The sequence below is a fragment of the Ctenocephalides felis genome, unplaced genomic scaffold, assembly GCF_003426905.1.
Source record: "Ctenocephalides felis isolate EL2017-DRISC unplaced genomic scaffold, ASM342690v1 CF-g0.4_SCAFFOLD_03570, whole genome shotgun sequence".
In the NCBI taxonomy this organism is placed as follows: Eukaryota; Metazoa; Arthropoda; class Insecta; order Siphonaptera; family Pulicidae; genus Ctenocephalides; species Ctenocephalides felis.
The window spans coordinates 27,820,121-27,838,962 of record NW_020539724.1 but is presented as its reverse complement, the minus strand read 5'-3'; the positions used below and the strand labels follow the sequence as shown (position 1 = coordinate 27,838,962).

At 39.6% G+C, this 18,842-nt stretch overlaps 1 protein-coding gene across 1 annotated transcript; it reads left to right on the top strand.

The window, feature by feature from the left end:
* Positions 1–7,911: 7,911 nt before the first annotated feature.
* On the top strand, positions 7,912–8,361 carry LOC113383704. The gene has a single exon (XM_026621953.1). The coding sequence runs from the start codon at positions 7,912–7,914 to the stop codon at positions 8,359–8,361; it is 450 nt and encodes a 149-aa protein (XP_026477738.1).
* The last annotated feature ends 10,481 nt before the right edge of the window (positions 8,362–18,842 follow it).

Below are 18,842 nucleotides of genomic sequence, written 5' to 3'. Positions count from 1 at the left end.
TTCGATACATAAGCACCAACACCAATAATATATAAGAGGTTAAGATTAATATTAGTATGCATGCCAATTAATAGATATTAAGGCTAGATAAGTGAAAGTTATCGTGCAACTTAATATTATGTTGTTAGAATAACATGCAAAATAATTAGTTATTAGCTAGTAATTGTAATCAGGGGGGTTAGTATACATATAGACTTAAAGGATTAAGGTTAGTTTAAGAGTTATCATTCAACTTAATAAGTTTGTAACATGCAAAGTTAGTAGTTATTAGTAATAGTAAACTAAGTGAGCTTAAGTTAGTATACATGCAAGTTATGAAATGCAAATGCAAGTAGTAACATGCCAATTATATCAATGATTTTATTAAGTGGTGCTATTTTAATAGCTGTTATTCCTGTGGAGGGCGGACATAAATATTTAGCTTGTGTACTGTCTGTGGCCCGTTATGTGTTCAATGTAAATATCTCGGGACCATCTGATCGTGTCGCTAACCATTAGCTTTTTCATTAGTACACAGTATTTCTTCCCTATTCCTAGTGATATCAATGTTCCCACATTCTCTGGGGAGTATCCTCCGAGGGACCCAAGCACGAAAGCATTCAGTTCCGTTTTATATTCTTTCTTTTTGAAGTATTCTGCCAGTGCTGAGTATTTTCGGATTTTCTCTGCTCGTGCCTTCTCAAATGCTGCCTCTTATTTTCGAAGGCCACCGTGACGTCGACGATTTTGACTTCTTTTTTTGCCTTCGTCAACTATCACAATATCAGGCCTTTCGAGTCCAGAGTATCCAGGTATCTGCTGGTTTTGGTATATGATACCATCGTCGGGCTTCTTGGCAGCTTTAACGAGCCGGTTCACAATCGCATCATGCCGCTTCGTCATTGTAGTGAAGTGGGGGCGGCAGTGATTCAGTACATGAGGTAAGGTCTCGTTGGAATCTCCACATCTGCGACACTTTTTATCGCCTTGCCCATGTCTTCTGCAACCATTGAGGGGCACGACATTCAGCCTCGCTCTGAATACGAACCTCCACTCTGCAAACCGCGTAAACTTTCCATCCCGCATGAAGTGGTTCGATGAGTTATACGCTGAAATAATATCAAATGCTTTCCATTAGTCGGGCTTAGCCAGTAGCTGCTTCAGGTAGAATTTTCTCGCCGCAGTTCTGAGTTTCATTTCGGCATTCTTTCTTTCAACCTTCTCATCGTCCACGTACAGTGCTTCGAGTTCTAGTCGGACATTTATTTTCATTTTTAGTCGGCGTACAGCCGCCCTTACTCTTGACCACACCGACGTGATATCGTTTGCCGGTTTGCCTAGTACGCCTTCAAATGAGGAATTTAAGTATTCCGTCATCAGTTGTGTTGTCGGTTCTGTTCCGGTTCTTTTTCGTACAACTTCTTTTAGTGCGTCCAAGCTTGACTTTGCTAGTGCTCCATCCCTCGATGTCATAATTTCTGTGGCGTGGACTATCTGTGCAATGTTAAAGCCTCCTTCCTTGTAGGGAATGTACAGTATCTCCGCACTAACTCTCTGAGGGAGATTAGCCCATTTTTTGGCGCATTTCTTGACTTTTTTATCATAGCTATTTAGCGATTTCTTTGACACACTTCCGTTGCGCAGGTGGAATTCAATCTGCGGCACGATAAAGGTGTTGACTGCGTCAATCTTTTGCCATGGTGCCAATGGTGCCTTGTCGATTTTGTCCAAATGTTTCATCATATTTTCAATGACATCTTCCGCCGATCTAAATGTCTGAAATCCCGTGGGGACGCCCAAATATTCGTAGCTTTCTTCGCTGGTCAGGGATTTTAATTCATTGCTGCCTAACCGAAACTTGGTAGGCGAGGCCGCGTGATTTTTGCCATCCACATGTAGAGTGGCGCACTTATTTGGATTGAATTTTAGTCCTGCCCAATCTGAAATTTCCAGCGTTAGGTCTAACAGCTTTTGTAGGCCGCTTTCTGATGTTGCCACTAGAACTATGTCATCGGCGTATGCCAAAACATTGACTTTCTGGCTTCCCACTTTATATGTTTCCTCTGATTCCTTTAGTGTGCGAAGTAATGGTTCCAGTGCCAGGTTGAAAATAATTGGAGATAGCGGGCATCCTTGTTTCACTCCTGCTCGTATCGGTATCTCCTCAGTCATGCCATTGCTAGATTTGACTTTGGTAGTACAGTTTTGATATACCCGTTTGATAATAGCAATGGATTCTGTTCCGAGACCCGTCCATTGCAAAGCTTTGAACAGAGTCGAGTGTGGCACAGATCCGAATGCATTTCTGAGATCCAGCCACGCCACGCATGCTTCTGTTTTCCTTCGACGGGCATCCTGTACAATAGTTTGTAGAAGGAAATTATGCTCGCTGCATCCTTCGAATGGCATAAACCCTTTCTGGGAAGGCGATATGCGATTGTTTTCGATGGACCATTGCGCCAATCTACCTGCAATCGTTGACGCATATAGTTTTCCAAGTGTATTGGAGAGCGCAATCGGCCTCCATGATTTAGCAATATCTGACTTACAAAATATTAATAAAAATGATGAGATATTATCAAATGGGTAAATATATTAGCAGCAACGAAGCTATTTGGCATATTTTTAGTTTTCCAATTCATGAACGAAACCCTTCTGTCCAGCATCTGGCAGTTCATCTTGAGAACGGACAACGTGTGTACTTCACAGAACAAAATTTTCAGCAAAGGGCACTTGAGGGACTAAAAACAACATTGACAAAACTTTTTAATCCATGCAAGAAAATTGGTATATATGGTCAGTTTGCAAGAACATTGATTTGTACTGATATTCTACGTTATTTTACGTGGAACAAAATCTGTAAACAGTGGGAGCCGATAAAAAGGGGTGAACCACATGAAAGCATATGGCATATTTGAAGCAAATACATTGGGAAGACTTTACACGGTACATCCGAAGCAGAGTGAATGTTTTTATTTAAGGCTGCTGTTGGTCAACGTTCGAAGGCCTACATCTTTTGAATTTTTGCGAATAGTAAATTGCTAAGAATTAAGTACATATAAAGAGGCATGTCGAGAGCTGCAGCTATTGGAAGACGATAACCAGTGGGACCTAACTCTTGCGGATGCTTCCTTGACTTCGACGCCAAATAACATTCGGCAACTATTTGCAATCATTTTAACAACGTGCTATCCATTGCACGCTTTTGAAAAAAAAAACAAATCAAATTATGATAAATTATTTTTTTTGGAAGTACGAATGTGTGCGAACAGTTACACAGGTCTACAAAAGAAAAGTCGCTGGATAATAATTCATTCATTCAGAAAAAATGCTAGATTGAAGATTGTACTAGCTTTTAAATGTTTTTCCATTTTTTGTGTTTCAATTTTGATTATAGATTTATCTTCAGCGGTAAAAGTACATTGGAAAAACATATGTCACATATCCAAACCAGACAACTTTTTTAGTAGACCTGTGTTAATTTCAATCATGAAATTCATAAAAAATTACCACCTATCAGAACTGAGTAAAACATATCAAAGCTGCATACTTGTTGCTATTATCCGTATTAAAAAAAAGAACAAAATTTGAAAAAAAGCGGCTGATATTGATCAGCTTATAAAAAAGCAGTACCAACTTTCTTATTAAAGTTTTCAAGTAAATTAGTTTTTCTGTTTAACTATTATTTGTTTTTATTTTGTATTTATATTTATAAACACTTACTCGTGATTATATAAAATATATACTTTTTTCAATTATGTGTATTTGTTCTTTTCTTGTGCCAATTTTGTAATTTTGATGCATTTACATTATTCCCGCGCTCAGTCAAAAAATCTTTTGACTTAGTTTTAGTTCAGTTTTATTTAAAAAAAAAAATAATTTATTTTTATCATGGGTTGTCCGAACGTAACATTTTTTTTTATTTTGTTCTTTATTTTAATTTTTCTAATGCGGAATGGAAAACTACATACAACTCCAAATTTTCATTATTTTATAATAGTCATTTAAGTAGCCCAATCATCTTTTATTTAGGTCGGTAATCGATCAATTAACTATTATCGCCTTTCTTGTGAACGTTTTTAATTGAAATTCGATCAAGATTTTTCTGAGCTTAAATTTCTCCTCTCTATTTACAATTCATAGATATTGGCAACCAAATGGCTACTACTGTACAAACCAAATTGGCAACCAAATGGCTACTGTACAAATATTTCCCGACGTGCATTAGAAGTACATAGTTTCTGAATGTCTTGCAGAAGGAGCAATTCTAGCAAAAAAAATCAGAAATTTAATATTAAAATCTGAAGATGAAACTGTTTTTGAGAGAAAAGAGTTATTGAAATGTCACTCTTTTCTTCGCTAATTTGTATTAGCTGCCCCTTTCATTTATATACCGCATATTTATACATTCAGAATTAGCTAGTCATTTCTAATACTAATGTCTTTCGAAAGATATTTTCTGTGACTAAACGTTTGCCGGGTCAGCTAGTATATATCTAAATTACGTGCGGCCCGCCATAAAATTTTGAAAACCAAATTGGCCCGTGGGTTAAAAAGGTTGCTCGCCCTTGGTTTAAGAGATCTTGACGGATTCTAGAAAATACCATAACTATAGTGCAAACGAAACACACGACATAACTGCGCGTGTGTTTAGACAGGAGCTGAAATCATTAATTGACTTCATTGTTAAATATTCTGTTTTTGGTATCACATATTGTTGGTTGTACTCGATTGAGTGGCAAAAACGTGGATTGCCTCATGCCCACATTTTAATTTGGCTTGAAGATAAAATACGACCACAAGATATTGATCAAATAATATAAGCAGAAATACCTGATCAAACAACAGATCAAAAATTATTTGATATTGTCACGAAACACATGATCCATAGGATGTGTGGGATTTTCAACAGATGTAAGAAAAAATTTCCGAAGCTACCAACTAATGCAATCCGCTGTAACGACGCAGAGATCAAGACAATGGTGGACACACTTTTACAATAAGACTACGTAACTTTGATGAGCCAGTAGAAATTGATAATAGGTGGGTTGTAGCACACTCACCATTACTTACAAAAGCATATGAACTTAATGTGGAACTTTGCAGCTCAGTCAAATCTATAAAACACATCTGTAAGTATGTCAATAAAGGTAATGATTTAGCAATATCTGACCTACAAAATATTAATAAAAATGATGAGATATTATCAAATGGGTAAATATATTAGCAGCAACGAAGCTATTTGGCATATTTTTAGTTTTCCAATTCATGAACGAAACCCTTCTGTCCAGCATCTGGCAGTTCATCTTGAGAACGGACAACGTGTGTACTTCACAGAACAAAATTTTCAGCAAAGGGCACTTGAGGGACCAAAAACAACATTGACAAAACTTTTTAATCCATGCAAGAAAATTGGTATATATGGTCAGTTTGCAAGAACATTGATTTGTACTGATATTCTACGTTATTTTACGTGGAACAAAATCTGTAAACAGTGGGAGCCGATAAAAAGGGGTGAACCACATGAAAGCATATGGCATATTTGAAGCAAATACATTGGGAAGACTTTACACGGTACATCTGAAGCAGAGTGAATGTTTTTATTTAAGGCTGCTGTTGGTCAACGTTCGAAGGCCTACATCTTTTGAATTTTTGCGAATAGTAAATTGCTAAGAATTAGGTACATATAAAGAGGCATGTCGAGAGCTGCAGCCATTGGAAGACGATAACCAGTGGGACCTAACTCTTGCGGATGCTTCCTTGACTTCGACGCCAAATAACATTCGGCAACTATTTGCAATCATTTTAACAACGTGCTATCCATCGCACGCACAAAATTTGTGGGAAAAATACAAAAACCATATGTCGGGGGCAGTGGTGTTGTCGAGCCGGAACGCGCCGGAACGTCGTTCCGGCAAATCATTTTTGGGCCGGAACGCGTTCCGGCAAAACAAATTTTAAAAAAATTGCTTCATACAGAAAATGATTTAATAAGTGAATTTAATAAATTATAATTCAACAAATTTTTATTAAATGTTCCCATTATTGTAATAAACATACATATATGTGCGCAAAATGGGCTTTGTAATGATTTTTGTTTCTTTCCTTTTCGAACGGAACCGGCACAAACATGAGAACCGGTTTATGAACCGGTTTTTTAATTTTAGCGTTCCTGCAAAAAAATATTAGCACAACACCACTGGTCGGGGGGCATTTTACACATGTTTAGAAAAATATATCGAAGCCAGAACGTAGACTATACACCGCAGATTTATAATGAAGCATTAGTGTTGCTGGAAGATTTGTGTCTTAAAATTGCGAATTTGAAACTTGATCATTTTGGTTTACAATCACCAAATCGCCCACTATCAGATTTTGTTAACATTGATTTAGAAAGAGAAAAATTATGACTGTGAAAATTTAACAAGCGTTATAGAAAACAATGAGAAGTTACTGACAGAAGAACAGAAGTTCTTTTACGATAGGGTTATGTTGACCGTTGCTGCAAAACAGGGGGGTTTCTTTTTCTTGGACGCGCCAGGAGGAACAGGCAAGACGTTTGTCATATCATTGATTCTTGCAAAAGTAAGATTGTAAAAAAATAGCATTGGCAGTAGCATCGTCTGGTATTGCGGCTACTTTGCTGGAAGGAGGACGAACAGCACACTCTACATTCAAGCTGCCATTAGATATACACAATAAAGAGAAAGCCACATTTAATATAAAAAAGAATAGTGGAATAGCTGCAGCATTGAAAAACAGTGCAATCATCATTTGGGATGAGTGCACAATGGCACATAAATACTCTTTGGAAGCATTACATAGAACTATGCAATTTTGAAAGGCAACGATCAGATTTTCGGTGGTGCTTTTTACTTTTGTCAGGTGACTATAAATATGCGTGTGCGATTGGAGCAAGATCCGCCAGCACAAATGTTTTCAGAACAACTGATTGCTATAGGAAATGGCAAAGTACGAACGGAAACAAATATAGAATTAAACTGAAAGAAGATTTCTGCACAATTTATCAGGAAAAAAATGAGTTGAATAATAATATTTATCAGAATATACGAATAAATTATTAACTTCCCGTAGGGTAAGTTATTGTAATGGACCGAAAATCGGAATTGAAAATTTTTACATTTATCGACGTTTTGAAGGTTTCTGAACGTTTTGGCATACCTCAGAAAAAATTGATGTGTGTGTGTGTGTCTGTGTGTGTGTATGTATGTATGGATACAAATTTCCAGTCACGTTTTAGGGCGCACGGATCAACCGATTTGAATGGTTTAAAAAACATTCGATTCCTATTGATAGGGAAAAGAGCTGATTAGTTTTTGGCAAAGGCAGGTCCAGCCGTTTCGGGGATACGTAGCAAAGAGTGCAGAAAATAGAAATCGAATTTTTGAGTGAACGGAGTATCCGATTTGAATGATCTAAAAAACATTCAATTAGTAATGATTGGGAGAAGTGTTTATTAGTTTTTGGCAAAGGCAGGCCCAGCCATTTTGAAGATATGGAGCTAAATATGTAAAAAATGGCAATTTTTGAGAGAACTAAGCGTCCGATTTAAATGATTCAAAGAACTTTCTGCTTGTCTTAACAAAATAATTGATTGTGGAAAAAAAATTTTGCTCCATTTCTTTTTTTTTTTTTTTTTTAATTCTGACTATAGTTCTAATATACTTTACAAATAATTTCAACTCTGCAATTCAGTTTATATATATTCTTATAAATATTAGACAATGTTACAATCTTTATAATAATCTATTTGAAAACATTCAGTATTCCTCAAACATTTCGTTACGGTACGGGAAGTTCCAGCAATTTGCCTTAAGGCACGATGCCATAATTGCCTCAAGACAGAATTCCACTTACAGCTAGTTGAATCATGACTGGCTGAGTGGAAGGGCAATATTAGCAGCAAGGAATATGGACGTAGACGACATTAATTTCAAAATACAACAGTTAATACCTGGCGATGACATGTCTTTTAAATCGATAGACACAGTTGTGGATGATAATGAAAGTGTGAACTATCCAACGGAGTTTTTATATTCAATAGATGTACCTGAGATGCCTCCACATGATCTACGGTTAAAGATCGGTTCACCAAGTATTCTGATGCGTAATTTGAATCCGCCGAAGTTATGTAACGGTACACGTTTGGTCATAAAGAGGATAACGGGCAATATAATAGAAGCAACAATTCTGACAGGAAAGTTTAAAGGAGAAGTGGTTCTTTTGCCACGGATTCCTATGATACCCTCAGATTTAACAATACCATTCAAAAGATTACAATTGTATTGGAAATTTTGGCATTTGCAAGGACAATCGACAAGGCTCAGGGACAAGCAATGTCTGTTTGTGAACTCGATTTAGAGAATCAATGCTTTTCCCACGGACAATTATATGTGGCATGCTCACGTGTGGGATCACCAAAAAATTTATTTGTGTTGGCCAAAGAGGATTTGGTCAAAAATATTGTACATCAATTAGTTTTAGATTAGATTTATAAAAACATTAATTGTTGGTAATGTTAGATTTGTAATGTGTAAATAATTGAAATTAGAATAATGAATGTAAAGTGATATATTATTTGTAATGAATGTATATGTTTATTAAATGAATGAATGTTATTATTTATAAGAAAGTGTATATTTTTATATATTTACAAATTTATTTTTAGGGTAATATTATGCACATAATTTTATGTTTGAACAATGGTGTTCATTAAATATATGTATATTGAAAGTAGTATAAGTGGTGTTTTATATAATAGCAAATTTGCTTAGAATGTTATATATGTAATTATAATGAGAATTAATTAAAAGTGTATTTTGAATAATAATAATTCAAATTAGTTATTTCAGTCGTTAAAGGTACTTAATAAGCCTCACAACAAACTTAAATACGTTTATAAGTAAAATTATCACTTGATTATTTATTATAAATTTTGTATATTTATTCTAATTTTTTTTTAATTCATTAAGGGGTTAGGGGTACTTGCAGGCACGAAAAAATGAGTGTTTTCAGTATTTTTTTTTGTTATTAAACGATGTTTTTCTACAAAAATATTAATACAGCATTATTATACAATGTTTTGACTTGATGTAACAAAAATTTCAGAAAAAAAAACTCAATTTTCTCAAAGTTATAGCTGTTTTTGTTGACCCTGTTTCGAAAAACGGTCCTGGCGGTGACCATCATATCTCCTTGGAGATTCATCTAAAATCAATCAATTAAATAAAATAGTTTTATGAATAGTTAATCCCGGGCCGGATCGAAGGTTTTCCTTTTTTTGCAAAAATTAACAAAATGGCAGCATCAGAAAGAAAAAATCTTGATTTTTGGGTAAAAAATCAACAGTTAATTGGTCTTAAAAAATTCAAATTTTTGAAAAAATAAAAATCCTTCGATCAGGCACGAGTTTATTATGTATTATAAAAGCTGTATGAATTTCATTAAAATCTACTAAGCGGTTTTTGAGTTACAGTGGTCACCGATTCAAAAAACTTAGTTTTGAGAAAAACGCGTTCAAAGTTTTACATTGGATTTACGTACAGAAATACGAATTATTAATTCATTTACACCGTGTCATCTATTCCTGGGCCATATAACAGTTCTTCAGCCATTGTGGAAGTTTCCAAAATTTTCATTTGGTGTTGCCTACGAAGCATTCTGCCCTCCCGTGTCGTCTCGTGGACGCGCTGATCTGCCACTTTCATAAGTGCAGCATCCAATTTTTCAGCATACGATAGGGAATTATACCCACAATTAGGTCCTAGGATACCCATAATCAATAGTAACAATTGTGTATATGTATTCAACAATTTGTGCGATAGTACAACTAGTATTCACGGTTTTTAGGCATATTTTTTACACTAGTTGGTTTAAGCTTTTAATTTTTCCTGATTATGGATTCAATCTTGAACTACACAACTTGAAAGTAAATTATCATTGCTGAAATCATCGTAAATCGGTTTAAAAGCTTTTAAAACATCAGGAGGTGAGGGAGAATAATCTTGAGTATAAGAATCGAGCTCTCCACTTGCGTCAACGCGCTGGTAAGGGTCCAATAACTCAAAAAGTAATCATCGGATCAACTTGAAATTTTCAGAGAACATTTTCAAGATATTACACTTAATGAAAATGCAAAAAAATAAAAATCGATTTTTCAAAAATTCCAAGTACCCCTAACCCCTTAATATAAATTTTAAGAAAATTTTGATCAATAGTATTAATCTCTCACATTCAAATTTTAATCCATTTTCAAATTACAAGAACTTCTGAGAAGCGGCAAAATATTTTTTATGGCAAAACAACGTTTGCCGGGTCAGCTAGTATATATAACTGAGAAGGAGACGGGTCCCTGGACATGACCTGAACCTGTGCACTAGACCGTCTCCTTTGGACCACCGGTTACGCTCACCGAAGGATAGAAGAATGCCGAGAACGCTCACCATGCGATTGAGAATCGACTAGTATGCTCACCCCGGGATAGAACGAGTAGGAACACACAATGGACGCCGCGGAAGCTGGAGAATGTTCACCTGCTGGACAAAGAAGTTTGGAGGAGACCGGGACGACCTATACTGTGCTGGATGTACCGCTCGTGCCGCCGTTCAACTGCGAGACCTGTCCACCTGTACCGCGGCAGTACAAGACGGAAATGACCTGTTCAATCATCTAAGGAGGGAGCACAACCGAGGTATGATGATGAAGTTTCGTTGCAGCCACCGCGGAGATGTCCGCACTACACTGAAGGGTGCAACAGCACACATAAAAGGATCAACGGAGTGCAGCAGCAACCGGCCGGCAAGCAGAACTACAGATGCCGCTCCAGCACGCGTGTGGAGGATCCAAATCCAGAGAACGCGTGAGGAGTTGCCAGCAGCAGTGGAGGCAGTAGCAGCAGCAAAGGCCGTAGCAGCAGCTGAGGCCGTAGCACCAACTGAGGCAGTAGCAGCAGCAGAAGCAGCGGAGGCGGCAGCAGCGGCTCTACTACAAGAGGAATTGCCGACACTGAGCAAACTACAGGAGGAGTTCGTCCTCAGGCTGCAAGTGGTCACCTGTAGCAAGAATCTGGAGCGAGAAATATCAGCGCTCGTAAGCAGACTGCAACCAGAAGACCAGAAGACCGCCGGAACGGGCTCCAAAAAGAGGAATAACTTCAACCGCAGGCCGAGATCAACGAATGCCGAGCAGGACGTCACAAGGGCAACACGCATCCAGAAGCTGTACCGGAGCGACAAAAAGAGAGCCTACAGAGACATCACAGAGGAACATGGAGGCAGAGGCTGCAGGATTCCAACGCGGACTATACAGGACCACTTTATAGAACTTTACAAGGAGAAGAAACATGCTGTTACAGAAAGCCCAGCTGAGGTACCAACACCTGCACCGGTCGCAATGAACGATCCACTCAGCGCCAAGTTCACCCCGGAGGAAGTATGGCAGCGGCTACAGCAGAGCAAGAACAGGGCACTGGGACCAGATGGACTTCGCTACGGCGTATGAAACCGGTACGATCGTGGAGAACACATCTGTACTGCTGTTTTCAACCCATTCCGGGAGCTACAGCACGTGCCGAGGAACTGGGACGAATCTAGCACCATCCTCATCCCAAAAAACGGAGACACCAGAAACATAAACAACTGGAGACCGATAGCGCTGTCAAAAACACTGGGAAAACACTCTATGCATCGGTGATCTCGAGCAGATTCTCCAAGTGGTGCATCAAGAACGACCGCATCTTACCGTCGCAGAAGGGCTTCATGCAGTACGACTGATGGGCAAAGCACAATTTCACGCTGTAGTCAATTATCCAGAACGCAAGGAGGAAGCAGAAATAAGCCGCCATAGCATGGTTAAACCTGAGAAACGCATTCGGCGCGATATCCAACGCCCTTGAATGGACAGGTCTCCACGCCGACTCCATCGCCGTAATTCGCAGGCTATACAGGGGATCGTGTACAAGAGTACGCAGCGAGCACGGAGTAACCGACGAGATCTCCGTTCGAGCTGGTGTAAAACAGGCAGTGCTTTCTCTCCCTGATCGTGTTCAACATTACGCTGGAACCGCTGCCACACGCGCGGCCGTGACAGCCGACTACTACGAACTGGAGGGACAGAAGTTCAACGTCCTGGCGTATGCTGACGACCTGACCATCATCAGAACCGACAGAGAGGGACTACAACGACTGCTGAACACGACGGAGACAATCGCCGCCTGGTTTGGGCCGTACTTCAACGCCAGGAAGTGCGCGACGCTGCACGTGGATGGACGACGACGCAGCGCTATCGGAACGATCTTCAAGCTGGGAGCAGAGAACCTAAGAGCACTTTCGCAGGAGGAGTGGTACCAGCAGTTCGGCGTCTTGACCGGATTTTCCACGTTTTAGTCAGGAGAAGACGTACTAGAGCAGATGCATCAGCACCTATTCAAGGTCGACGACTCGCTGCTGGCGCCATGGCAGAAAATCGACGCAGTCAACACCTTCATCGTGCTGCAGGTGGAATTTTATCTGAAGAATGGGAACGTGACCTAGGCAATCCTGCACAGTTTCGACAAGCAGATGAAGAGGAGCATCAAGAAATGGGTCCACTTGCTGCAGAGAGCCAGCGCCGAGGTCCTATATCTAAGTTGCAAGAAAGGTGGCTTCAACATCCTACCAGCAGCGGTGTTAGCAGATATAGGACAAGTTGTACACGCCCACCAACAGCTAACATCGAAGGACCAGACCATAGCAGATCTTAGCCGAGCCGCGCTAGCAGACGTCGTAAAGAAACGAGCAGGACACGAGCCAAGCACGGTGGAGATCGTCGGCTTTGTAAACTTCATGTGGCGATCTTGGAAAACCAGTGTACGACATTACGACGACGTGGTCGAGGCTCAGGACGGCAGTGCGGCGACTGAAACCCAATATCAACCTGCAGCTGGGATTGGGCGAGCTAACCGTCGACGACGCCCCAGTGAGCAGGGAGAATGCAGAGTCGAGCCTCCGAGAAGCACCACGCCGTTTCTACAAGCGGAAACTAGATAAAAAACCGGACCAGGGAGAAGTGTTCGAGGTGACGCCGCAGAACTCAGCATCAAACCACTTCATCAGGCAGAGAAACTTCACCAGATTCGCCGAGTAGAAATTCATTCATCGAGCGCGGCTCAACGTTCTACCACTGAACGGAAATCGTCGATTCGGCAGCGGCGACAAGCGTTGCAGAAGATATGGACAACACGACAAAACCCTGCCGCACGTCATTAACCACTGCAAGACGCACCTGAGCGCCATCACAAGGGGCACAACAGCATCGCGCAGAGACTGATCACGGCAACAAAGAAACCAGCAGACGGCCTTCCAGCAAACCAGGCAGCAAAAAGGGATAAATACGCGGCGCTTGTAGAGCACCTACAGAAAGAATTCAAGACTACAGTAGACGCGTTTCTCGTTGTATCTCTCGGGGGCTACAGCAGCCGCAATTGGACCGCGTTGGCCGCACTCAAAATCAACAATAAGTATGCAGTGCTGATGAAGCGACTGATAGTCTCCGATACGATCCGCTGGTACCGAAATATCTACGTGGAGCACATCACCGGACATAGTCAGTACCAAGACGCAGAATCCGCACCAGAAGCTACAGCAGCAGAACCGCTGGAATGAGGACCACCGGAATGAGGACCACTGGAATGAGGACCACTGGAATGAGCAACATGACCAAACTAGACTCAGTTATTATAATAAATCTTAGATCATGGAATATTTAGAATTATTTTAAGATATTACTGTACAATAACAATAACATATTTTCTCATTTCAAAAACATCATTAGATAAAATTATTTGTTATAAATGTGATTCACTTTAGATATATATTCTCTGTAAACTAGCCTTAAGAATCATTGTAAATATTATTCACTAAATACATGCATTATCATTTCTTATCAGCTTAATTAGACGGTTTCTCTAATTAGGAAATAGGAAAGAGGCTATATTTTGGTTTTTGGTCATTATGAACCGCGGTCGTCGGAAGCGGAGCCGCCCCGGATCACTAGGTGAGACCGAGCGGAACAGGACCAGAGCTGGACGAGGACGGGAGCGGGACTAAGGTACAGGTTAGTGGTAGGATAAAGTGGGGGCCCCCCTGTCCAGATTCTTCGTAAAGTCCGGAAATGACTGCTCTATTCAGAGCGGCGCCCCCTTGATTCTACGGATCGAGTGTTAGACTTGGTGGCTTTTACGGTTTTGCTTTGGTATTTTCGGCCCAACGGTATAGGCGCAAGGTGTGTGACCATTGCAGAAAGTAGGGTGATTCTGCGCTAATTGGTGCGGTGGTCTCCAGAGCCCTATGCGACGGAGGGTCCCATCAAAAACCTATCAGGGTCAAGTTGTGGCGCGGTTGTCTCGGACATGGCACTCTTCGATGAGCGATTCCGAATCCTCGGTTGATCCTCGTATTGCAAATTGAGGACCTTGGAGCACCCACTGCGCGCCCCCTTGGACCAAGAAAATTCGAACTACGCAAATTAGTTCGGGGCGAAATCTGTCATAGGGCGATCTCACACTTGTGTGATTGACTGCCCGATATAAACGATTTCTATAAGAGTCTTGAAGAAGTCTCCCTTGATCGATTCGTACTCGAAACCTGAAGACTCCTGAAATATTCTGTGCGCTCCGATATAATAAGGGTTGTTCTGAGTTTTTTAGGCGCGCCCCCTTCGTCTAAAGGAATACTGTTTAAGAGTCCACACATAACCGATGACATGTGGGTGACCTCGTTTATACGATCGACCCCCGCATCGCTACGCAGATTTGCGTACGCTCACCTAGCGATCGGACAAGTAGGCACTCCTTGTCTACTCACAAAACCCTCTAGGTTCAGGATTACTAACAAACTGTATTACAGCCATGGAGTCAGATACAAGTTCCGCAATTCTAGTAGATGTCGAGAATAGGAATAATTTAGTTTTCATAGACGTTCCCCTTACAGTGAGATTTTATTGCAACACATGCCAAGGAGTAGCAAAGCATTTTAGTAGCCATAATGGGCTACTCAGGTACCACAGGATCACGCATAACAGAAATTCATCTCTGAAATTTCGATGCCGAAGCTGTAACGAAGAATTTTTCATGTTGAAGCAAGCAACAAGGCATGTGCCAAGAAACAATTGTAGAACACGATGCCGCGTCTCATGTTGCTCAACGCGTTCGGAGAACGCGTTCAAATTCAAGCGATAGTGAAATAACAAATAATGGCACATCAGCTCTACGGCCAACAAATGTCCTGCCCACAATACCAGAAGGAATACTGGCAGGAGCTAGTCTGGAGAATGTAGAGCCTGCTGAGGAAAGGCAAGAGGAAAGACCATTAACAATATTACAGGTAGAGATGGCAGCAGCACTTGACAAAGAAAGCGACCCAGAGCAATTTGAGTCTCTGTTAGATACTTTATACACCAGACTAGCTCCTAAGAACGACGAACAGCCGGCAACTTTAGAAGAACCGCGACCGCGGAGTCAATATGGAAGACTTGGCAAAAATAGGTCCAACGAGTTCGATCCGGCGGTAGCAGACAGATTATGAAAAATTGTACCGCCGGAATAAGAAACGGCCCTACAGACAAGTGACAGAAGAGGATTCCAATAGCCGCTGCGCAATAGATACTGAACATTTGTATCAAAATTTCATGGCTACGTACGGAGAAACGGGACACAAAACTACTGACATTCCAGAGGTGATTCCAACACAAGAAGCCGCTACATGTAATAACCCACTGATTTCCAGATTTACTCTGGACGAGATATGGAAAAGACTAAACAAGTGCCAGCATACCGCGCCAGGTCCAGACGGCATCCGGTACAATGTAAAAAGAGGTAGATCCGAGAAGTTATATTGCTGCTGCCGTGTTCAACACAGCACGAAGATTGGGCTACACTCACCGGAGTTGAAACCAGTCAGAGACGGTATAAATATTAAAGAAAAGCGACCCAATGGACATCTCAAATTGGAGGCCGATTACGCTCCAATACACTTGGAAAACTATATGCGTCAACGATCGCAGGTACATTGGCGCAATGGGCGATCGCAAACAATCGCATTTCGCCCTCCCAGAAAGGACTTATGCCATTTGAAGGATGCAGCGAGCATGATTTCCTTCTATAAGCAATTGTACAGGATGCCCGTCGAAGGAAAACAGAAGCATGCGCGACGTGGCTGGTTCTCAGAAACGTGTGACACTCGACTCTGTTCGAAGCTTTGCAATGGACGGGTCTCGGAACAGAATCCATTGCTGTTATCAAACGGGTTTATCAAATGTCATGACTGAGGAAATACCGATACGAGCAGAAGTGAAACGAGAAAGCCCTCTATCTCAAATTATTTTCAACCTGGCACTGGAACCATTACTTCGCGCACTAAAGGAGTCACATAAAATACATAAAGTGGGAAGCAATGTTTTGGCATACGCCGATGATATAGTTTTAGTGGCAACATCAGAAAGCGGCCTACAAAAGCTCCTAGACCTGACGCTGGAGATTTCAGATTGGGCGGGACTATATATATATATATATATATATATATATATATATATATATATATATATAGGGAGGGCCAATTCATTATATAAGTAAAATTAAGCGATATGGGCACCTTTTTATATGAAATATATGTGTTATTTAAATGAATTTTGACTGCAAAACCATATATCGCAAATAACTTTTTAGCCAGCGAAATTTTCAATAAAATACTGTTTTTAATAAGTAAATGTATTAATTTAGGCATGTGAATAATTCAAATTGTGAATTTTATTTTTATTAAGATTATGTGCGGAGGTTTTTAAATCGGGTTTAGTTTGTTGTTATTTATTTCCATCAGAGTGCGCTAGTATTTTTTTATTATACAATTAATTCTAGAATGTAATTCTAGAAATTTCCAAAATAATATATTAATGTGACAATTCCGTATAAATGTTCATTCAGTTCGTCACTAGGGCGTCAAGTATCAATGGCGAGTTCTTATTTAAATTCAGGCGCAAGTGCCAGTAATTTGAATCATATGCCCTCGCATGATCAAATTACATTTGGACCAGCAGAAGAATTTACAGGAGTGAATCTTCCGACAATTATGGAAGTTATCAGGTATTATTTTTATTTGGCGGAAAAATCAAAAAAACAAAATAAAATGTTTTCATATAAAACATTTACTCCAAATGTGGTAACGAAATTGATTCAGACGTGGGAAAAAATTGATATTCCAATTATGAAGAAACGAAGTATCGCTAGAAAATTGAACCGATTGATTGATAAATATAAAAGTACAAATAAAAGCAAGTCTACCCAAGTATCATTTCAGGAGTTTGTAGAATTCACGAAAGAATTATTTTATATTGAAAAATGCAAATGCGATTTGCGAAGACTACTGTGTTCCTGCGGACTGATTCCAGAACATTTAAAAGCGTTTATGATGGATCAACATAATGAGAGGAAATCTACGATACCAGAATATATTATAAAAATTGAAGATGAAGTATCAGAATCTACAATAACTAGCAATATTACTCCAGGTGAGACATATACTCCAGATGTTGATTTTGATTTTAAAAACAGTTCGGAAAGTTCACAAAATACTTCTCATATAAAACGTGGTCCATATAGTCGAAGATATAAGGCTCCAAGCTATGCCTTAATGTGCGACAGATTTGCAATTTCTGATAGAGTTGGTTCTGGCGTGGTGACGGCAATCCTGCGTGACCTGGGCATAACGGATGATTGGGGCAATCCTGTCATTATGGATAAAAATAAAAGCGTTCGTGAGAGGCAGAAAAATAGGCAAGCTCTACACAAACGATATGATTCTTCTGAATTAATAGCATTTTCATTCGACGGCCGAAAAAATGATTCTATTACCATGGAAAAAATCGATAAGAAGTTTCACCCACGAATGATTAAAGAAGCGCATTTAGTTATTTTATAAGAACCGAATTGCCAATTGTTGTGTTACACAAAATTGGAAAATGAAGATTCGGAAAGTAAAGTAATCAAATTGAACGAGTTTTTCGCCGATAAAGGAATAGCTCTCGATTCTTTGATAGGCATATGTTGCGATGGTGAACCAGCAAATACAGGCGTAAAAAATAGGATTTTACGTCGATTTGAAATTCAGTTAAACAGGCCACTGCATTGGTTTGTGTGTCTTCTCCACTTTAACGAACTTCCACTTTGCCATTTATTTAACTATTTGGAAAAATCATTGACCACTGGACCACGAACAAAAACTGGAATATTAAGCAAACAAATTGAAACATGCGAAAATATACCGGTGAGTTATAACATATTTACTATTTTAATACCCTATGTTCAAATTCAATATAATTTATTTTTTCCATATACTTCCAGCCGGTAAAAGACTTTGAAACAATCCCACTTGAAAATTTGGCTGATATAAGTCCTGCTGAATCGACAACTGACTCAAGTTATTTAATAAAAATAGCTAAAGCAGTTGTTTCTGGAGAAGTATCGACAGACTTAGCTAACATGAAACCAGGGCCAATAGCACATTCCCGTTGGCTCACGAAGGCTAGTAGGTTACTTCGGTTATATGTAACTACTAATAAGCCATCCAAAAATTTGAAAATTCTAGCAAACTACGTAATGAAAGTATATATTCCAATGTACTTTAACATTAAATATTACAACTCTGTGGTGTATGGTAGTATATTATTTTATAAATTTATTAGCTGGACGCAATATTTAGACTCGAATTTAAGACAAATTGTGAACAATGTTGCTAAAGAAAACGCATACTATGCTCACTCGGAAAATATTTTATTAGCAATGTTGTTTGATAATAAAAAGGAAATACGAGATT

What these genes read in the sequence shown, in the direction of transcription:
- LOC113383704 (XM_026621953.1), top strand. Translation starts at nt 7,912, where the DNA reads ATGGACGTAGACGACATTAATTTCAAAATACAACAGTTAATACCTGGC.